This window comes from Epinephelus fuscoguttatus, linkage group LG22, assembly GCF_011397635.1.
Source record: "Epinephelus fuscoguttatus linkage group LG22, E.fuscoguttatus.final_Chr_v1".
In the NCBI taxonomy this organism is placed as follows: domain Eukaryota; kingdom Metazoa; phylum Chordata; class Actinopteri; order Perciformes; family Serranidae; genus Epinephelus; species Epinephelus fuscoguttatus.
In genome coordinates, this window is record NC_064773.1 from 8,481,905 (window position 1) to 8,503,826 (window position 21,922).

At 37.9% G+C, this 21,922-nt stretch overlaps 3 protein-coding genes across 5 annotated transcripts in view; 1 reads left to right on the forward strand and 2 right to left on the reverse strand.

The window, feature by feature from the left end:
- The window catches only part of ppfibp1a (PPFIA binding protein 1a), a 42,092-nt gene extending 40,875 nt beyond the window's left edge, over positions 1 to 1,217 (forward strand). The window contains exon 25 of the mRNA XM_049566826.1: positions 728 to 1,217. Coding sequence (XP_049422783.1) covers positions 728 to 805 — 78 coding nt within the window. The 3' untranslated portion in view covers positions 806 to 1,217. The remainder of the gene's footprint in view (positions 1 to 727) is intronic.
- Positions 1,218 to 2,391: 1,174 nt separating this feature from the next.
- Positions 2,392 to 12,015, reverse strand: LOC125882913 (NADH-cytochrome b5 reductase 3). The gene is made up of 9 exons (XM_049566905.1): positions 11,863 to 12,015; positions 11,450 to 11,575; positions 11,237 to 11,309; positions 8,991 to 9,097; positions 8,772 to 8,901; positions 8,582 to 8,665; positions 5,586 to 5,671; positions 5,358 to 5,457; positions 2,392 to 3,225 (listed from the first exon to the last, which is right to left on the reverse strand). The coding sequence occupies exons 1-9, from the start codon at positions 11,881 to 11,883 to the stop codon at positions 3,053 to 3,055; spliced, it is 900 nt and encodes a 299-aa protein (XP_049422862.1). The 5' UTR covers positions 11,884 to 12,015; the 3' UTR covers positions 2,392 to 3,052.
- A 4,727-nt stretch (positions 12,016 to 16,742) lies between these two features.
- syt1a (synaptotagmin Ia) overlaps positions 16,743 to 21,922 on the reverse strand; it is a 337,362-nt gene continuing 332,182 nt past the window's right edge. For all 3 annotated transcript variants that reach the window (XM_049566896.1, XM_049566895.1, XM_049566898.1), the window contains one exon: positions 16,743 to 20,796. In XM_049566896.1, the coding sequence (XP_049422853.1) occupies positions 20,590 to 20,796 (207 nt within the window). In that variant the 3' untranslated portion in view covers positions 16,743 to 20,589. The remainder of the gene's footprint in view (positions 20,797 to 21,922) is intronic.

The following is a 21,922-nucleotide window of genomic DNA, read 5'->3' on the forward strand; positions in this document are numbered from 1 at the left end:
TGTGATTTCTTTTTTTTTTTTCTTTTAATAACATACTATGCTTTGACTTCTTATTTACTTCTTTTTATTGACATACCATGACATTTTTATCACTTTTTCGTGACGTACAAAACTGAGTTTTTTAGTCACATTTTTATGACATATTGTTCTGACATTTTTTGAATATTTTTATTAATTTTTATGACATTCTAAACTGACTTCTACAGTCCCCTTTTTACGACATACTTTACTATGACTTTTTTTAGTCCCGTTTTTATGACATACTGTACTATAACTTTTTTAGTCCCATTTTCACGACATACTATAACTTTTTAGTCCTGTTTTTATGACATACTTTACATAACTTTTTTTAGTCCTGTTTTTATGACATACTGTACTATAACTTTTTTAGTCCCATTTTCACGACATACTATAACTTTTTAGTTCTGTTTTTATGACATACTTTACATAACTTTTTTTAGTCCTGTTTTTATGACGTACTATACTATGACTTTTTTGTCCCATTTTTACGACATACTATACTGTAACTTTTTTAGTCCTGTTTTTATGACATACCATGACATTGTTATTACTTTTATATGACATACTATGAGAATTCTTTTACCTTGTGTATATACTTCATGTCAGTTAAGAACATTACCCAGAACATACAAACCTGTACATGTACAAACCTGAGTTAATATTAAACGGGTTTCCTTCATTCTCTCTGGTCCTCTTTGTGTTTCAGAGCATGCTGAAGGAAGATGAGTTTTTCCCTGAGATCTCTGTTGACGCGGCAAAACCTGACCACAACTCTGGTGTGTGATTTAGATGCTTTGGGAAAGTAAACCAAACTGTGCCATCCAGAATCCAAATCCGTCCACCTCTCACCAGCCTGTAGAGCTTGTGAGACCTCCACTGTTACAGCCTTCTCATCAGTCAGAAGTACAGCCATAACTTTGATGACCATTCATATATTTATTGAAGCTGTCCAAAATGTAATGCATGAACTGAAAATGCAAGGTTTTATTGTATTAATGTACCTCTTATTATTCAAGCATTAGTGTTTTGTTTCAGTTATCAGTGAGGTAAGCATATGTTAGTTTGTTTTAATCCTCTCGTTTATTTTGAGTGTAGTTCTGAAGTTTTCATGTCGTCAGCTGCAGTCACATTCATTTTGGTTTGTGGTACGTAAAGTTGCTTTATGTTATCTTCTGAGATGAGTTCATTTAGTAACAGCAAGCATGCTCTCATTTACTGCTGGTGATATTCAGCAGAATGGTTTTGTATGTCCAGGTTTTGAGAGTTGTGCCTCCACTCCAGTCCGATATGTGGGTGATTGGGATTTTGTGTGTGGTGCTCACTGCTGTGAAGTGTTTTTTTTTTTGTTTTTTTTTTTAATAACAGTGTCTCTTTAGACAGAGATCTCAGAGGCAGATATCTTAAAACCTGAACTAATAACATCAAACTATCTGCATGGCTACTGGCTAGATACCACCAGGAAGGAAGTGAGAAATGTTTTGTTCTTGGTTTGACATTTTGAGAAATACCCTGTTTTGCTTTCTTTACAAGGATTAGGAGAGGGGATCGCTGGCACTCTTATGTCTGTGTTTTACATATGAAGGCGATTAGCTTAGCATAAAGACGACCAGAATCTCTAAAGCTCACTAATTAACATGTTTTATCTCTTTTGCTGAAATGCTGTTCACCACAAAATTGTTAGTTCTCCCTAAAAGCACAAATTGATTAATGAGCTTAGAGGTGCTGGTGTATTTTAAAGCTATCCCCTCTAGCTCGTCTAACTCTTTCTCCAAATGTCAAACTCTTCCTTAAAAAAAACAAAAACAAAACGGCATGACTGCAAAGATGGAAACCAAAGTCTTGTTTTTAAATTTTTGGTAATAAAAACATAGAAAATCCATTTTCATTGTTCGGATTTTTTTTTTTTTTTTTTTAAATAATGGTTGTATGCTATATTTACCCGTTGTCAGTGTGTTTCCTACAATAGATAAGAGACGGCATGACCCCGGTTTGGAGAAGCAGGCAGAAGTACCACCAAGGAGGGGAAGTAATGTACTGCGTTGGACGGGGCCAGCAACAAAACATACCGCTTTACCTTGGTGCCAGACAGCCCTCTCTAACAGGTAAATGAAGTCGTAATCATCTGTTCCCTGTTGAAGAGGGCTGTCTGACGGCAAGGTAAAGCTGTGAAAACATTAATAAAAAATTATACCGTACGCTTAAACTGATACTGACTTTTTTATGTGGCTAAAATAAGTTTTGCTGTTGCCCTTGTCTACAGCTGTACATGGCTTAGCTTCAGTGGCAGTACTCCGTGTCTGCTTCTCCAAACAGGTAGCGTGCTGTCGGACAGTGAGTCAATCAAAATACAAAATAATAAAGTGTCAAAAATTCAATAGCAGTAGTTGCTTTATGTTGCATATCCACACACAGGTAGCCACTGTTGCCAGACTTGCAGCAAAGACATCGTATCAGTAACCACACAACGTTCAACAAGTCACTGAACATGTTCTAGCAAAATATTGACATCTTTGACGTGACGACAGATAGATAGAGGGCAGGTATAACTCTGAAACACATTCAAAACAGCAGTAATGGAATAATTAGTATAATTAGTACAGCTCTGTATAAATGACGCAAGTGGTCGCGAATCTTAAAGTGTGCATAAAAAAAGCTTTGCAAGTTAAGGCACTCAGAAAACAGCCAGTAAACCTTAACTCCTCGATATTGTTTGCAACAGATTTGGAATCACATCCTTATTTCCAAGCCAACTATATATAAACACTTTTGGTTAATCCATCTTCTCCACGTACTTCAATCCCAAACAAGCCCACATATTTCCTATTTCCTTCTCCTTCCATGACACTTCCTGATTACAATTATTGGTCCATGCTGTAATTCTGCTGCATGATGAATATCAGGGCATAAATATAGTATACATAGTGCAATACCCACTGCAACTGTACGAGTGCTTTAACGCTTTGGGGTAGAGAATAAAATAACTGGATGCCCTTATATGCCCAAACTTCATTTCCATGATGAGAATGGACGTCTAGAAGGTAAACCTCCGGCTGTCGGAGTGGCCGACTTTGTCCAGGTTGGGGTTGCAGGCAAACTGGATCATTGGCGGAGGTCCACACATGAGGATGAGAGTGTCGTCACCTGGAGGTGGCAGGTGTTCCCTCACCATGTCTTCATTGATGAAGCCTTGGCTGTACTCCCAGCCTGAAACACAGAGAAGGGCTGAAAGGTTAAACACAACTCAATGTATCACAACAACATACTATTACTGTTTTTATGAGTATTATACTATGACTTTTCTTTCATCATTTTGGACGACATACTATACTATGACTTTTTTTTCATCATTTTGGACGACATACTATACTATGACTTTTTTTCCATCATTTTGGACGACATACTATACTATGACTTTTTTTCCATCATTTTGGACGACATACTATACTATGACTTTTTTTTCATCATTTTGGACGACATACTATACTATGACTTTTTTTCATCATTTTGGACGACATGCTATACTATGACTTTTTTTCATCATTTTTAACGACATGCTATACTATGACTTTTTTTCATCATTTTGGACGACATACTATACTATGACTTTTTTTCCATCATTTTGGACGACATACTGTACTATGACTTTTTTTCCATCATTTTGGACGACATGCTATACTATGACTTTTTTTCATCATTTTGGACAACATACTATACTATGACTTTTTTTCATCATTTTGGACAACATACTATACTATGACTTTTTTCATCATTTTTGACAACATACTATACTATGACTTTTTTTCATCATTTTGGACGACATGCTATACTATGACTTTTTTCATCATTTTTGACAACATACTATACTATGACTTTTTTCATCATTTTGGACGACATGCTATACTATGACTTTTTTTCATCATTTTGGACGACATGCTATACTATGACTTTTTTTCATCATTTTGGACGACATGCTATACTATGACTTTTTTTCATCATTTTGGACGACATGCTATACTATGACTTTTTTTCATCATTTTGGACGACATGCTATACTATGACTTTTTTTCATCATTTTGGACGACATGCTATACTATGACTTTTTTTTCACCATTTGGGACGACATGCTATACTATGACTTTTTTTCATCATTTTGGACGACATGCTATACTATGACTTTTCTTTCATCATTTTGGACGACATGCTATACTATGACTTTTTTTCATGATTTTGGACGACATGCTATACCATGACTTTTCTTTCATCATTTTGGACGACATGCTATACTATGACTTTTCTTTCATCATTTTGGACGACATGCTATACTATGACTTTTTTTCATGATTTTGGACGACATGCTATACTATATAGTTTTTTTTTACATGCTATACTATGACACATGCCATTCATTCAATTTTCTTTTGTTTTTATTCCATAATGCCATCTTTTCATTTTTTCATATACTGTGTTTTTTTTCATAATTTATCACATACTACTGCACGTCTGTCCGTCCTGGAAGAGGGATCCCTCCTCAGTTGCTCTTCCTGAGGTTTCTACCGCTTTTTCCCCCAGTTAAAGGGGGTTCCCCTATCCGCTGTGAGGGTCCTAAGGACAGAGGGATGTCATATGCTGTGAAGCCCTGTGAGGCAAAATGTGATTTGTGATATTGGGCTTTATAAATAAAATCGATTGATACTATACATTGATTTTTTTTTGTTTGACATCCTACACTGTGTCATTTTTTTGTCAATTTATTACATACTATTACTGTTCACATGAAGACAACACAAGAAACACCCTGTCGCTGTCTTCCAATTAAAGTGCCTTCAACTTGTTTTTGTCTTGTGAGTTTGTCCTTGATTATTAGCTTATTAAGAAAGAAGGAAAATTAATATATTAAGGGTGTTAGTGTACTTGATTGTATTCGCTGGTTATAAGCTACGTATTATCTGTACATCTGCAGAGCACTTGTTGTTGGGATGGGGTAATACTATTTAACTTGATTTTGATATAATACAATAAAACACTGAATCTAAAATTGTTACAATTGATATGCATCTTTGCATGGTTGTTCGTTTTCTGACATTCTATGAACTAGCTGTAGCCCTAAACAAACATTTGGAAAATATCAGAATATATCCCAGGCATAAATGAGTGAAACTGTTGTCAATATGAACCATGCTGCTGATGGTGTGGACACCAGATAATCACAATATCCTGTTCACGAAAACCTGCTCTGCATGAGACCGTTCAACATCTGAGATGACAGTAAGACCTAGCCGTATGTTGGCAGTTGTAATTTGCAAGGCTGTGTTCAAATTTCATGAAAAGTATGGTACCTTCAGGTGCTCTGTCTACGGTGAACCACAGCTTGAACCGGTCCGGGTTGTTGACCTGGATCTCTTCCAACTCTGGTCGCAACAGGATGTCTTTCTCAGTCTGTGACAGGGAGAAACTTTATTTTAGTATTAACCACTCCTTCCCAGGTACACAGGAAGACAAATAAATTCTAATAACACTGTCTGCAAACATCAGTGCATCATATGATCCAGGCTGATGAAACTCACCTGGTTGGCAAACAGCAAGTGACACACGGTCTGGTCCTGTGGATCCTTCATCACAGCTGTAATGAGCTGCAACATGGGAGTGATCCCTGGAAGAAAACAGAACAGGAGGTGGTCATGTTTTTGGCCTCAGACATGAAATTACCTTCATTACACATACAATACATGGCCAAATGTATCTATCCCTCTCACCCTGGGTTCCAGGAAAGAAAAACCTTAAAGCTCCTGAAAACTTCGCCTAAAATTTAAAGTATTTATCTGTAACATATATTCATGACTAAAATAAGCAATAATAAAAATTATATAAGTATATATCTTTATTTATAAGGTATTACAAAGTGTAACACCCAAAAACTCTGCTTCAGAGGGACTGCATGGGAGTGGTTTGATCAGATATGAATGGCTGACAGAACAACCCAGCTGAGCCCTTATCACCTCAAAACTGTGAGAATAAGATAAGACTTCTAAAAAAAAAGGGTAAGGGACACAGAACTGATGTGGGTGGAGTAAGTTGCAAAGGAGAACCACAAAAGTATTGCCAGTTCTGTGCGTCATTAATTTCTGTATTAAAAAATTCTCAAAATGTTCAAACTTTCCTTGTGGGACATCATTTCTCATGTTAAGTGCTAAGTGATTAAGAATGTTAATATATATAGTTAATATATAATAAATAGTCACAGTACAGTATGACATAAAAAACATTTAAGTATAACATGTTGTCAAAAACCATGAAAAAAGTCATAGTGAAGCATGTCGTTGAAAATGATGAAAACAAGTCATAGTATAGCATGTTGTCCAAAATGATGAAAAAAAGTCATAGTATAGTATGTCGTCCCAAATGATGAAAACAAGCCATAGTATAGCATGTCGTTAAAAATGATGAAAAAAAGTCATAGTATAGTATGTCGTCCCAAATGATGAAAAAAAAGTCATAGTATAGCATGTCGTTAAAAATGATGAAAAAAAGTCATAGTATAGTATGTCGTTAAAAATGATGAAAAAAAGTCATAGTATAGTATGTCGTCCCAAATGATGAAAAAAAAGTCATAGTATAGCATGTCGCCCAAAATGATGAAAAAAAGTCATAGTATAGTATGTCGTCCCAAATGATGAAAAAAAAGTCATAGTATAGCATGTCGTCCAAAATGATGAAAAAAAGTCATAGTATAGTATGTCGTCCCAAATGATGAAAACAAGCCATAGTATAGCATGTCGTTAAAAATGATGAAAAAAAGTCATAGTATAGTATGTCGTTAAAAATGATGAAAAAAAGTCATAGTATAGTATGTCGTTAAAAATGATGAAAAAGAAGTCATAGTATATAGCATGTCGTTAAAAATGATGAAAAAAAGTCATAGTATAGTATGTCGTTAAAAATGATGAAAAAAAAAGTCATAGTATAGCATGTCGTTAAAAATGATGAAAAAAAGTCATAGTATAGTATGTCGTCCCAAATGATGAAAAAAAGTCATAGTATAGCATGTCGTTAAAAATGATGAAAAAAAGTCATAGTATAGTATGTCGTTAAAAATGATGAAAAAAAGTCATAGTATAGTATGTTGTCCCAAATGATGAAAAAAAGTCATAGTATAGTATGTCGTCCCAAATGATGAAAAAAAGTCATAGTATAGCATGTCGTTAAAAATGATGAAAACAAGTCATAGTATAGCATGTCGTTAAAAATGATGAAAAAAAGTCATAGTATAGTATGTCGTCCCAAATGATGAAAAAAAGTCATAGTATAGTATGTCGTTAAAAATGATGAAAAAAAGTCATAATATAGCATGTCGTCCAAAATGATGAAAAAAAGTCATAGTATAGCATGTCGTTAAAAATGATGAAAAAAAGTCATAGTATATAGTATGTCGTTAAAAATGATGAAAAAAAGTCATAGTATAGCATGTCGTTAAAAATGATGAAAAAAAAGTCATAGTATAGTATGTCGTTAAAAATGATGAAAAAAAAGTCATAGTATAGCATGTCGTTAAAAATGATGAAAAAAAGTCCTAGTATAGCATGTCGTCCAAAATGATGAAAAAAAAGTCATAGTATAGTATGTCGTCCAAAATGATGAAAAAAAAGTCATAGTATAGTATGTCGTTAAAAATGATGAAAAAAAAGTCATAGTATAGTATGTCGTTAAAAATGATGAAAAAAGTCATAGTATAGCATGTCGTCCAAAATGATGAAAAAAAGTCATAGTATAGTATGTTGTCAAAAATGATGAAAGTCATAGTATAGTATGTTGTCAAAAATGATGAAAAAAAAGTCATAGTATAGCATGTCGTCCAAAATGATGAAAAAAAGTCATAGTATAGCATGTCGTCCAAAATGATGAAAAAAAGTCATAGTATAGTATGTCGTTAAAAATGATGAAAAAAAGTCATAGTATATAGTATGTCGTTAAAAATGATGAAAAAAAGTCATAGTATAGCATGTCGTTAAAAATGATGAAAAAAAAGTCATAGTATAGCATGTCGTTAAAAATGATGAAAAAAAGTCATAGTATAGTATGTCGTTAAAAATGATGAAAAAAAAGTCATAGTATAGCATGTCGTTAAAAATGATGAAAAAAAGTCATAGTATAGCATGTCGTTAAAAATGATGAAAAAAAGTCATAGTATAGCATGTCGTCCAAAATGATGAAAGAAAAGTCATAGTATAGCATGTCGTCCAAAATGATGAAAAAAAGTCATAGTATAGCATGTCGTCCAAAATGATGAAAAAAAATCATAGTTTCGTTTGTGACAAAAATTTTAAAAACAAACAAACAAACAAACAGTCATATATTATATCAAAAAAATACCATAGTGTACCTAACCTGACCTGTAAGCCAACAGTACTCTAATAAACCTGGCTGATTCATCACATGCCTGTGGGCCACACTTTGAGGAGCTAAAGTTCAGACCATCTTTTACAAAACAAACTGATCATGTGATGAGATTATGCATCAGGATTACAGTCTCTGCTTCACATTTTCCTGAGTGAAGTTTCCTTACCCGTCCCTCCAGCGATCATGCCCACATGTTTGGCTGTCTTGGTCTCAGCTGGGGACTTCTTCTCTGGTTGGATTGCAAAAACTCCTGTGGAGGGAAAGAGACAGCGTCAGATCAGGCTGCTGAAGCTCAGTTACAAACCTACAAACATGTGTTCACCCACTGTATGAGGACATCAGGTTATGGTGCTCACCTTTGCCTTTGTAAACAAGGAGACCACTGGGTCCTCTGAAGTCAATGGTGTCGTTGATCCTGAGGCTCTCCAAGTACTGACTCATCTTCCCCCCCTCGGGGAATTTAGGATGAACATTCTTAAAGTAAATCTGCCAACAAGGGACAACAAGGGGAACTAGATTAGGAAAAGAACATGCACAACTATACATGTATACAGGAAAACTTTAAAAGGCTGTACCTTCACCACCAAGTCCACAAAGCCTTTGTCATCATCGCTGGACACTGGTGTGTACGGACGGACGACCAGCTTCCCGTCTATTCTTGCAGACAAATAGATGTGCTGCCCTGGAGAGGAAAACACAGAACCATGGTGAGTGCCTCAGTTTAGCTTTTGTAGTGACTTTTTAATAAAACAAAATGTCTAAACAAGCCACTGAACGGGTCAACTTGTTGTGGACGAGTGTTCTGGGCTGAGAATAAACTACTGTCCAGTGCATCTTCGGAGTTGACGATCCATTTACTCTTAATAAAATACACACATGCCCACCATGACACAGGAGGGCGACAGCACTGTCTGTATGTATTCATTATTCCATTCAGTTATTCAGTTTTACAAGCTGATACTTCATGCTTTCCACACACCTGATTCTCAGCACCTGGAGCCTACCTATATGTACCTCACACATAACTGCTCCACCCTGTGTTCAGTTCAAGAACTGCATGTGTATATACTGTAGCTATTACAGTCTCTGGCTCAAGTTTCTCAAAAGTGAGGACTTTGTGTTTCTTTTGTCATAAAGGAAGAAAAATTGAATATATTTAGGTTTGGGAATGATGGTCAGATTAAAAAAGCAATATGAAGACATCATATTCTGTTCTGAGAAACTGTGATAACAATAGACCTAGTAACTAAACGGCATATTGCAAGAAAATAAAAACAATAGTAGTTGGAGCCCTAATATTATCTTCAACTGCTTATAATTTTTAAAGATATTTTGGGGGGCTTTATTTGATAGAACAGATAGGGTGAGACGGAGGGTGTTTCTCAAAGTCAAGGAAGGATCCTCAAACAGCTGACTTTGAAGGACGCTACGTCATCGACCCCCGCCGAAGGACTGTCCCAATGTCAAGGATCTTTCTGAATTTCACCAAGGACAGATTCTGTCTTTCAGAGAAGCTCCCAGGATGCATGTGTGGATCCTTCACAGATATAAAACGCTTTGCACATGATTTGCTGGAAGTGAGGGTGGGGCCTCTTCAATGAAACCTGCGCCAGCAGAGCTCGGCAGGATTTCCATAAATATGTCATTTATTTGGATTAATATCTCCTGGAAGTTTTTATCCTACAAGCGTGAAAACAATAACGACAGAAACATCATAATTTAATTGACCCCTCCTCCCCCCATGATTCACATGATAACGACATCATCATTGCTTTCATTCTGTCAGCATCAGTTGGTGTAATTCTGGGGGGAATGGCTTTGGAGAACAGCCACAGTAAAGACATCAGAATATCCTGCAGGTCAAAGCATCACTCTTCTGTTTTGTGGTGAACTTATTTCAGAGGATGACACAGCAGTATTATGTACAATCGGCGTGGTTAGCTGTTTCAGAGCAGCGTGCCTCATCAGAGCACAGTGTGATTCTGTGTGTAAGACTGTTTACTTCATTACTCCACTTCCTCTTAAATATGATCCAGAAATATATTCTCTAAAAGTCACGTGACTCTGAAAATACTGGCTACATTTGTTCAGATTGTACAACAACCAATAACCAAATGTTGGCTTCAGTGAAACCCTCCTGCCATGAGACTGTTTACGAACATTATAAACTCTTTTCGTGGAATGGAGAAAATGACTGTTACATTGCAGCTTCAAAAGGAGATGAATACTGGGAAAAATGGGACTGTTACATGCCACACAAAGCCTCTTAATAACACCTACACATCTCAATATGTCTGTGTGTTTATGTACTGTACCTGTAATAAAGTTAAAAAAAAAAAAAAAAGATTGTACAACAACATTAGAGAGTTATAAAATGATCACAGTAACTGAAACCCCTCAGTCTGCTGAGGGTTAATGACGATCACCTGGGGACACACGTTAGCCTGTTCCAATGTGTGTTCACTGAAGGCTAGGAAGGACTCTTGCCTTGTCCCTGCAGGACCCGTCCTCCCAAGGAAGGGTCCTTGACTTTGAGAAACATGACGTGCAGCAAAGACAACATAAATCAACAGTATGTACATCAAATGTAGATGGGGTTTTTTTCTCTTCTTCTTCTTCCCCTATTTTAAACACTAAATAAAATCCCACTATCTCATATTTACTTGTGTGATACTGTAATTTAATTCCTGAGCTTTTGTATTTTTGTTTATGTCCATATACGTTACTGTACTCTGAGTTTATGACTGTTAACAATAATGTGACGTTCTCATAATGACTGTGTGTAGAGTTTGTTTCCTGACGTGGAAGTGTTGATACTAACCGATAGGGAGACCGAGGATGTGTTCAGGGGACGGCAGTGCAAAGCGGAACTTCCTTGTGTCATGGCTGACAATCTGCACAAGAAACACACATGATAAAAAAAAAATCATGCAAATACCAGCACAGAGCTACAGTGGTGCCTGAACGCACCAGCTGCGTTTGTAAACACAGACAGGCTATTGTGTGCATCTGTTTTAAGCAAATGAAGAGTTACCTGTTTGTCGAGCAGCCGCAGTGCATACTTGATGTTGGGGTCCTCTAAGGTCAGGGCTGGTTTCTTCTTGGAGAAGAAGAGTCTGAAGATCAAGTTGATGATGCTGTCAAAGCCGCCTCGGATCAGCTGCGATAAAAGGTCACAAACAAGATGAGTCAGACCACAAGCAGCTAGCATTAGCTACCAACTGTTTGAGACCTCTGCGGGGCGTTGTCCAACTGAAGTCAAGCCATTTCAGTTTAATCCATAACAGGAGAAATGAGTCATAGCCATTCCTGTGGGCAGGGGCCGACACAGCTCCCAGCTCAACTTGATGAGGGAAACTAAATGTTAGCTACTGTTAGCCTGAGCTAACGCAACGGAGTTAGCTAAAATAGAATAAGCCTGGCTGCTTTTAATGAAGGTATACTTACACCAATGATGTACCGCAACATTTTCAGTCAGTTTCGGTTACGGTAAGGTTGTTTGTCAATGCAGAAAGCAGCAGCAGACAGTGAGGTTACTGCAAACTGTTACGGGGGCTGTCAAGTAGTGTTGCTGTCAAGCTAGCTGGAGCTAACACAAACATCCGGTCACGGTTTATGAAAATAAAAGCATTGCTTCGGAAATAATGCGATTTTTCTCGAACAACACCCAGAAAGTCAGCAACAGCAGTGAAGTTATTTAACTAAATATAATACATATTATCTCATTCCTTTATTCACCACGAAATAACACGGTTTTTAAACATTTTTTCAACTGAGTAAATACAACTTCCGGTGTGGTAACGGCTAACGCTAGCTACTTTGACAAAGAAGAAGCTTAAACGTCACTTCCACATGGAGGACCTTTCAGAATAAAACTCTTCAATAATAAATAAAATAAAATAAAACGTGTGGACTATTTAAATTAAAAGTGTACAGTTTACAACTGACATAAAAACAAGTGCATTAGGAGATTTACGTGACCAAATATTAGGGACGGTGTTATCCATGGGCACCACGTGGGCATGACACAGTGTGGCTGCTTTGGTCCTTCATAAGGGACTGTTCGTTACTTGTGAGGGGGAAGAGGGTGGTGACAAAAGGGTAAGGTATGTCAACAAAAAAAAATGCACCGGGGAGGGACTTATATTTTTCATTTGGCTTTTGGGAAGTGGTGAACAAAATTTACACGTTTTTATTTTGTATTTATTTATTTTATTTTATTTTTTTTAAGGAAAACCTGCCTTCCAAACCAGCCAGTCAATATTCCACCATACATTATAGCCAGAAACTGTAAAAACAGAAATTGTCATTGAATTTTCATATTTCCAACAGTCCAAGGACACGTCAGGGGCCATATTCAGTAAGCAACTCTTTCTAAGGAGTTGCTGTCCGCCATTTTCTCCTCTGATTAAGAAACTCTTGAGCCTCTTAAAAGTCCTCCTCCCTGCTCTGAACAGTTTTTCACCTTAGGAGCTCTTTTAAGGGCTAAGATGCTCTGTGAATAATTGTTATCTTTATAAGGACCTACTCTTAACTTTAAGGGGAAATTCTAAGAAAAAGAAAGCGTCACAATTCTAAGAATTCTCTTAGCATTGTGTCACTAGGAGCAACTCTTAGTATGAGGAAGCTTTGTGAATACGGCCCCTGGTATTTTATCTTTAAACTTTTAACTTTCAAACATTAAAGGGTGAGTTTTGAAAATCTGACAACTAATTCATTGTGGCAGTAGGGTCATGCATTTTTTTCCCGTGAGTCACTCAGGGAGGCTCAAGGAAAAATATTTGTAGCTTCACAAATAGTACCTATCTCATTGTATTACTGTTTGTCAAGCTTCATATTGTGTCTAGTTTTTAAGGTTACTCACCTGTTAGGTGCATCTTTGTGACTGTAATCTCCTCTGGGTCAATAAAGTTTATCATGAATCTTGAAATGTCCCCTCTAAGATTTGTACATGAGTATGTTAAGATAAGATATGATAAGATACACCTTTATTGATCCCACAATTGAGAAATTCCAGTGCTACAGCAGTCAAGGGTAAAGATATTTATTTATTTATTTCAATATTTAAAAACTTAAAAAAAAAAATAGGCATGCAGAAACAGATACAAGAAAGAGCAATAAATAATAACAATAATAATAATGAGCAGTGGATAAAAAAGTGAGCAGTGGATTAAAGTGAACATATTTAGTGCAAGTGAATACTGAATGTGCAAATAACAACATGGGGGACAGCAATGCTTCCAGTGGTGTCCATAAAGTGTTCAAAAATAAAATGAAATGTTCAAAAATAACGTGTGACATCAGCAAAAATAAACGCAAAAAGTTGCCTTAGATTTGTTCATTTTGGTGTTTAAGATATTGATGTTTGATGCCAAAATTTGGTCCATTAAAATTTAATGATTTGATGACACAAACAAATTGAAATCAGAGCCTATTTTTACTAAAAGTTCAAGTCAGAATCTGAACAAAGCTACAGAATTTTACTGACAACCTATTATGGATATAGTTTACTCTCTGTTACCATTAAATAAATAAATAAATAAATAAATAATACACTAGACCTTTCTTTTCTGTGGGCCAGCCTGGGTGTAACGCCAGGCTGTGCAGCCAAATTGTGTTCAATCCTACAGAATTTTATGTAAAATGTTTCCTACAACTACAAGTTTGTCAGGCTAAATTTGGGGAAATATGTATAAAATTATGCAATTCCCATTTGATGCAACAGAGCAGCTTTAACATCTTGGGTTTTAGTATTTTATTCAGTGTAAATCAAATATAATGTTTGAAGCAGATAAATAATATATATGTAAAACTGTCAGATCCTGAGGAATAAGATCATTTTTAAAGCTTGTTAAAGAGTTAATTAAAAGACACCTGATGTTAGGGGGTTTACGGACATTATTGCTGATGAGCCTTTGGGCCCTTTAACACCTAAATGAGCCTCATTTCAAAGCAACAGCCTAAAATCTATACACCTACAACATCAGGGTGCTCTCATCATCGAATTCACTCTCAGCTGAGCTTCACATCGATGTGACATCACGCATTTGGTGGGAGGACAAACTCCTGTCCTCATTTTCTGGCTCTAGTAGACATCAGTGAATATGCACTAATAGAAATTGATCTGAGCCTGGAGCAAAATGGAAAACATGATCTGTGTTTTTTTCATTGCTGGGCTCACACACTCATACACCATGCTGTGCTGCGTTGCGTCCTTTAGATGGCAGTAGTGACCTTGTTAACAGGCTGCTGTGGGCGATTCACAGTGAATTCAAAGTGTTGAGAGCCAAAAAAATCATCATTAAAAGTGAAATTTGTCATGCAGATACTTTTCGTTTTGATGTGACGGGAGTTTCATGCAGGAGCAGTTAGTCATACTTCTTCTGCCAATCAATACCAACACTGTAGTGAGAGTAAGAAATGCTGATTCTGTTATTAAAGCAACTGTTTGAGGAGTCACAGCATTTTTTGCTGATTAAAATGAACGCTCTGTTGACGCTAATATCCATAACCTCTTATCCTGTTGGGGGTCACAGGGGGCTGGAGCCTATCCCAGCTGACACTGGATGAGAGGCAGGGTACACCCTTGGACAGGTCACCAGACTATCACAGGGCTGACACATAGAGACAGACAACCATTCACACTCACATTCACACCTACGGACAATTTAGAGTTACCAGATAATCTGATTGTCTTTGGACTGTGGGAGGAAGCTGGAGTGCCTGGAGGAAACCCACGCTGACACGGGGAGAACATGCAGATACTTATTGATCAAATTTGCTGCCACCTGTATAACTCAGAACTCTTGATAATCCACCATCAAGATCTAATAAACCCTCAACCACTGTGCAGGCCTCAGTCCCATTTGTGGCTGGGCCTTTGGGGTCTGCAATCAAGTCTGTATTTCTTCTTGAACTGGCCTCTAGTTTGTCCTTCAGGGAGTCAGTATCTGGAGGGTCAAAGGGAAGGCCATTATTTTGGCATATGGGATGAACCCCCATTTTGTCAGAGGCCTCTTACCCAAAGACCAGTACGAAAAGACGAAAACTCCTGCTCCAGTGGCTGCTCCTAACCCTTCGTCACACCCCCGAAGTTTCAAACTCATCCTGTAAGTCTGCAGTTACCCCTGTTACAGGGAGGTTGACCAAAGGGTCTGGCGGGTGACCCTCATCCTCTACTATTGCCTCTTTAAATATGACGGGCACTGATTCATTGGAGCCTTCCGTGCTATATCATAGGCAACTGGACTTACTTGTGTTTCTTGAAGACGTTTCGCCTGTCATCCGAGAAGCTTCTTCAGTTCTTTTGGACTGGCGCAGAGTTGCAGGCTCTATACTCAGTGCTGGTGTGAACCCTTACAGAGTCGTTAAGGTCACGTGTGAGTCATTGACCCACCTGGCCATCAACGACTCACATGTGACCTTAATGACTCTGTAAGGGTTCACACCCACACAGACCATTCAGTTGGAACTGAAGAAGCCTCTTGGACAAGAGGCAAAACGTCTTCAAGAAACGTAAGCAAGTCCAGTTGCCTACGATATAGCACTTAAGGTTACCATGACCTGGATGGCTGAAGCCGTGTTTACACGAAAACGATCCGCTGAAATCGAAACCGAATCGTTTCTCATTTTCGTTTTGAAAAAAGTTCCATGTTCAGGCGGCAATGCTTTGATTACAATCGCCGGCGCATGGCTTCGCAAAAATGACCAAAACACTGCAGTATACATGCCAGGCCAGTAGTTGGCGATGTGACTTTGTAATGAAACAACAACAAGTTTGTCTGGATGGACGACGAGGTGGAGGTGCTACAGTAAATCTACACCATGATGGGGAAGCGTTGATAAATTCAACAGAATGAGCAGCACAAATAGAACTCGGCTGGTCGACTTTCTTGCGCATGCCTTGTGACTGGAACCGTAATGCGCATGTGCGCCAAGTCTTGGTTTGCGTATATTGCAAGTTTACATGACACTGGAGATGGTGTTGTTTTCAAAAAATTGCACTCTGGATCCTGTTTTCAAAACGCAACGAAAGTTTAATGTTTGCGCTTGAAATCGTTGTCGTATTAACAGGATCTGAGAATCTTCATTGGAGCCTTACTCACTACAGTCATACCCTTAAGGCTCCGAGATGTGGCCCTTTGCCTCCTGCACGAGGTTCAAGCCCCCCACCCTGGGTTTGATCAGGGACCCTCTTACTGTGAGGTGACTTCTTCTTGTTTTTGTGCTGCACCCCAGATGCTTTTGCCTTTAGTTTTCCTCATACAGGGCTACCTAGGTCCCATACAGGAAGTTGCGACCCTGACTGAAAATACGACATGATAAGATTCTGTATCAACAGGAAATAAAACATTTTTATTGATCATTTGTGTATATGAAGTTATATAACAACAGTCAGAAAACTCCACAGAGTGAATCACTACACAAAGTGAAACAAAACTGTAAAACACCTCGTCAAAAAATGAAGGTATACACAGCAAATATAACTGTCGGCGGCTCGCCGTCACCGCGAGCGATATGGCAGGAAAAAACACCCCAAACAGTTCTACAAGATTACAGAGAAAATTTTTCCACACACAAAATACTCAAGCAGGCAGTTGATATACACAAAGGCAACTAGGATCTTTCTACAGCATCAGATTCTAATACTTTACACAGCTTTGTTTCTGAAAGGTCAGCGTGGCTTTTTCATCAGCGAGCGCCACTGGAGAGAATCTGGAGTTCCTTGTCACACAGAGAGCTTGATAAGGTTTTTTTTTTTTTTTTTTACAAGAGGAGATTTTTGTTTAAGCATGCATACTTTGGTGGGAAATCACAGTAAGAGGAGCGTTGCTTTGCAGCGCAGGTAATGGCTTTGTGGTTTTGTTTCCACACACCTCGCAATCCAATCTGCAACACTTCCTGTTACTGGATTCCCTGATACATTTATTTATACATGTTTAGATCTTAATTTTCTTTCAGCTTTGATCGGTTAATTACATTAGTACAACCTTTTTTGCGTTAATATCGAATTGCTCAGGCCGTTTTTGCCTTTACCTTTAACTTTAATCTGTTTATTTAAATCTGAAGCTGTACTGGAATTCATGAATCTACATATGTGAAACATGTTAAATAATCCCCAAATCCCTCCGAGGGATTTGGGGGTGCAGCTGTATTAAAGTATATTCAATGACTCTGGAATGCAGACAGGGGAGGTTTTAACCCTGAAGGGCTATGAAATAAATTCATAACAGTTGAAAAAAATAGAAACAAAACGGATTTTTTTCCATACAACAGAAAGTGCAAAGTACATCTAATCTCACGGTTAATCTATACCAACACAGTCCGTACTGTACATTCAGTTTTCATCTCAAATATAAAACGGTTTGTTTTTTAAATCAACAGGGTGGGTGCGAAATAAAAACTGAAATAATAATGATGAAATATAATATATGGATGATGGATAGAGTGATATCTGCGTGTTCATGTCGCTTTATATTTATTCTCGATATACATTTTTCTGACACGGTTATGTAAATATATACATTTATGTATTTTAAGGGGATATTTAAATGTAGAATCTCGTTTGGTATTTAACTAATACTCCCTGAAACGTTTGATGCTGGAACTGTGTGCAAGAAGAGAAAAAACGAACCTGCGAAAAGGGAGGGAACCCTAAAAAGAGGTCGACAAGCTCCAACCTGTAAGCTGAATCTACGTGTGCTGTGTCCTAACCATCTCACTGGAAAGGAGAAACATCTCTCTGGACTGGAATCATCCTCAAGGGTTAGAATCTGGTGTTTGCTTCTTTTTCTTTTTCTCGGGCAACGCCACCCACGTTAACACTATGGGATGAACATACAAGTATTGCACAGTGCTCAACAAAATGCTGTGTGAAGCGACCCGCATGGATAGAACATCTGTCCGGCCTTTTTGTGTGCAGTCGGGCATCGACGCCACGCGCACCCTCTGTCTTTCTCTTTCTCTGCGTGTAGAAGGGAAAATGGCATTAAACGCTACGACATCACTACAGAACAAACTGGTTTCGCTACCTACTGATAAGTCTACATCTCTAAGCACACACGGCAGTCACAGTGATACACAAAGCAGTCCTCAGAGACTCCTATGGAATGACAAGTAGCTTTTTCATAATAGTGCTATCAACTACACAATAACATTGAAAACATTTAGAAAGTCCTCCTGAAGCTAGCATCGAGTATATGCAAGAGGTTCCTCCGAGATAAGAGACTTCATGGTTTTCATGGATTAAAACTTTGCTAATTGGACCCGTAGTAAAGGACATGATGGACTAATCGCCTACGCAGACCATTAACTTTACGGTTATTTCGCATTCTCTTGGTGTAGTCCGCTGCCAACGAGAAAACAAAACTGATGTGTTGGCTGAAACGTGATTTGTCATCATTGCTTTCTTTTGTTTTTCGTGTGTGTATTAAGCTGATCGAGCAGGTGGAGTTCTGGCTCCCCCTGCAGGTGTCCTGAAACGAAGCCCAACAATCGTCCAAAGAATTGTTCCTAAAGAAGTCGACAAGCTAGTTCAAAGACATCCAGTGCAAAACAGCAGCCACATAAAAGTTAAAATTGGCAGTAAAACATGGCTAGCTCTATTGTCACTGTGAGAAGGCAACGCAAAGCAAAGACTGCGATTCAGGGCACCATTGCAGCCAAAGACATTGTTCCCAATAAACCAAAAGCTACAACCACTAGCAAGTGGGAGTGTGCATGAAGAGAGGGTCTTTACACAAGTCACCTCTGGAAAATGGCAGTGTTTAGAAACTCGCTTCGCCTCTGTCAATATATTCACATACATTGACCCAAAAGTTTAACTCTTGATTTTCCTCTCCTCTGATTGAAGGCAAGGGGATCGTATCAGAAGAGACAGCCCCTGGTGTCAGTAGATCTCCCCCCCGTCCCAGCCTTTAGTAAAGATCGTAAAAAAAATCATGCAGTTTACGAAAAATAGTCAAGACGTTGAATTGCTCTAAAAATAGTCCTCTTAAAACCAGAGTCACGACTCTTTTTTTTTTTATTTTCTTTTTTTCAACGCCCTCTCAAAGAAAGATCGGACCCCGGCTTAAATGCGATAAACTTCTAACAACGACAAGGCTGTTCAAAGTAAACAAAATATCGAGCTTAAGGACACAATGGCTACAGCTTGGTGCTTTTTTTTTCACATGGGGTCTGTTTCGTTAAGGGTTGAGAAATGAGTCTTGGTTTTCGGAGGCAATATTTTCCATTTTCAGGAAAAGAAAAGGAGCCAGCATAAGTGAACGATGGCCTTTAAAACGAGGACCTATTTCACTTAAACTGCCAAATGTGAAGACGAAAAAAAGATGCTAACTGGTTTAACTATTGTTTCTGGTAACAGTGTGCATCAAGCTAAACACATAGGTCCTCTGATTGAGAAATAAGTACAAAAAGTCGTAAGAAATCATGTGCTTGTATAATTTCCAGCAGCATAATTTTCCCTCAGAACCATAGTAGTTAATGGCCTTGTATTTTGGAGTTTTGTGTGTATATATATTCATCTGTCTTTTCCATGATGATCCTTTTGCTGAACTTAAAGTCAGACATCGTCCTTTACAATGTGAATATATTTCCACTAGTGTCTTGCAGGTTGGAATTTTTTTTTTTAATATCTGGAATGCAATAAGGTAATAAGGTAGAATTTTTAAATCCTGGGATATATAATATTGGCTTTCCTCTATATCTGCATTTACATAATTTAAAATAGAACATCTTATTAAAAACATCAAGATATACACAGATTAGGAAACGGGTAACAACATACAAACACATAAACTAGAAATCATTTTTGTCTGCATACTTATATATACAACTGTGGTACAATAAATTCTTTCAGTCATGCGCTATCTATACAGATCATATTGCTTAAAAGAAGGGGGCATTTGGTCGGGTGGTGAAGGGCACAGAGATGGAGAACAAACAAATCAGAGAGGAACGAAACAAAAAGCAAGAAAAGTAGGGAACCTGATAAAAAAAAGCAGAGGGTGGGATGTCGCAGGAAGTTTGAACAATTAGGATTGTTTGTGATATCAGGAGGTAAAGCTGAGGGGGTGGGGAGGGCGGGGTTACATGGATGGACCCATATATCACTGAGGTATTTACACATACTGGCTAAAGAGTACTACAAGGCAGGAGCTGAAAGGGCCCTGCCTATTTCTTGGTGGAGAGCTGAGCATCCACCTCTTCCTCAGGCTTCAGCACGTGCCACTGGGCAATGGGTCTCCTGGGGTTGGCCAGCATGTCGGACCAGTGGCGCAGCTCCGTCCCCGAGCTGTTGAGGCCCACAAAGACTTTGCCGATGGCATCGTTCTTGCCGATCTTGTCATAGTCCAGAACAGTTATAACAACTTGCACTTTCTGTAGAAAGGAAAGGATGGGAAGGATGAGAGAACATAAATATAAATCAAGGTGTCATCAGCATATAGACGGTTAATGCTCATCTCCAAACAGCCATGTTTGCTTTTGGGTGCTTTCAGACCTAGAGTTGTCTTGCTTTGGTCTGAATCAGGGACTCATTCTGTTACAAAGTTGTATAATTGCCTAGAGTTGGTTCGTGTTCTCACGGCAGCATTTACAAGCAGACTAGATCAAATGCCTTGTGTGAGAAAGCTACTTTTGATTGGTCAGAATTTCCATGTAGGAAAAATCCAGGAAGTAAAGCAAATGTTGAAGAAGAGTACACTTGCAAGATGAATGTGACACTTTCTAATGTCACAATGGAGGGACAACTACACAGGTTGATTTTAGCGCTGCTCATCGTGGACTATATTGCTGTCATTGTTCATTTTAGTCAAACATCTGTTCTACCTAATAAAATAAAGTTTTCAGTCTGTTCATCTCACTTCACTCTTTTTTTTCCAGCAAAAATGTATCTAGTGGACTGAAAAAGTAATTGATTATGTTATTTTAGTGGGCTACATAAAGTTAAATTTGTATTTGTAATAATAATTTAAATAATAACAATCGATACTTAGAACTGTGTGACGATACGATATTGCCACAAGAAAAAAAAAAAATCACGATACTATGCTGTATTGATCCCCCACCCCTAGTGTTGAAGTACTCAAGATTGGTTTGGTCTCAAAACCACTTTTTGAAGGTCTCTGTCTCATTTTGATCGCATTTTTACTCCGTCTTGTCTCGGTCTCAGACAAAGAGGACTCAGAATCTATTCTAAGACCAGTCAAAACCACAACTATGGAAGTATCACGGAATTGCCTGTTGAAAAAGACGATTAAATTGATTTTAGCTCCTTTGTGTTTGTTCCTTCTCATAGAAAAGGAAGGAAAATTCACATATGCAAAATTCCCTTCTGTGATGCCTTTTGATTATCTTATCAAGACATTTCTCATCGTACACACATATACAGCAATAAAAGTGGTGAATAAAGAGGAAGCTTTGTTTTCTTTGGGTGTTTATATGAAAATGTGGATCTTTCAGAATAATTTGAGGAGTGCATATTATCGTGACTGTGTCATGCAAT

Coding starts and splice junctions, on each gene's coding strand:
- LOC125882913 (XM_049566905.1), bottom strand. CDS start 11,883: ATGTTGCGGTACATCATTGGT. Junction 11,576..11,862: donor TGTTGCGGTACATCATTGGT/GTAAGTATACCT, acceptor CTTTTATCGCAG/CTGATCCGAGGCGGCTTTGA. Junction 3,226..5,357: donor CGTAGACAGAGCACCTGAAG/GTACCATACTTT, acceptor TCTGTGTTTCAG/GCTGGGAGTACAGCCAAGGC.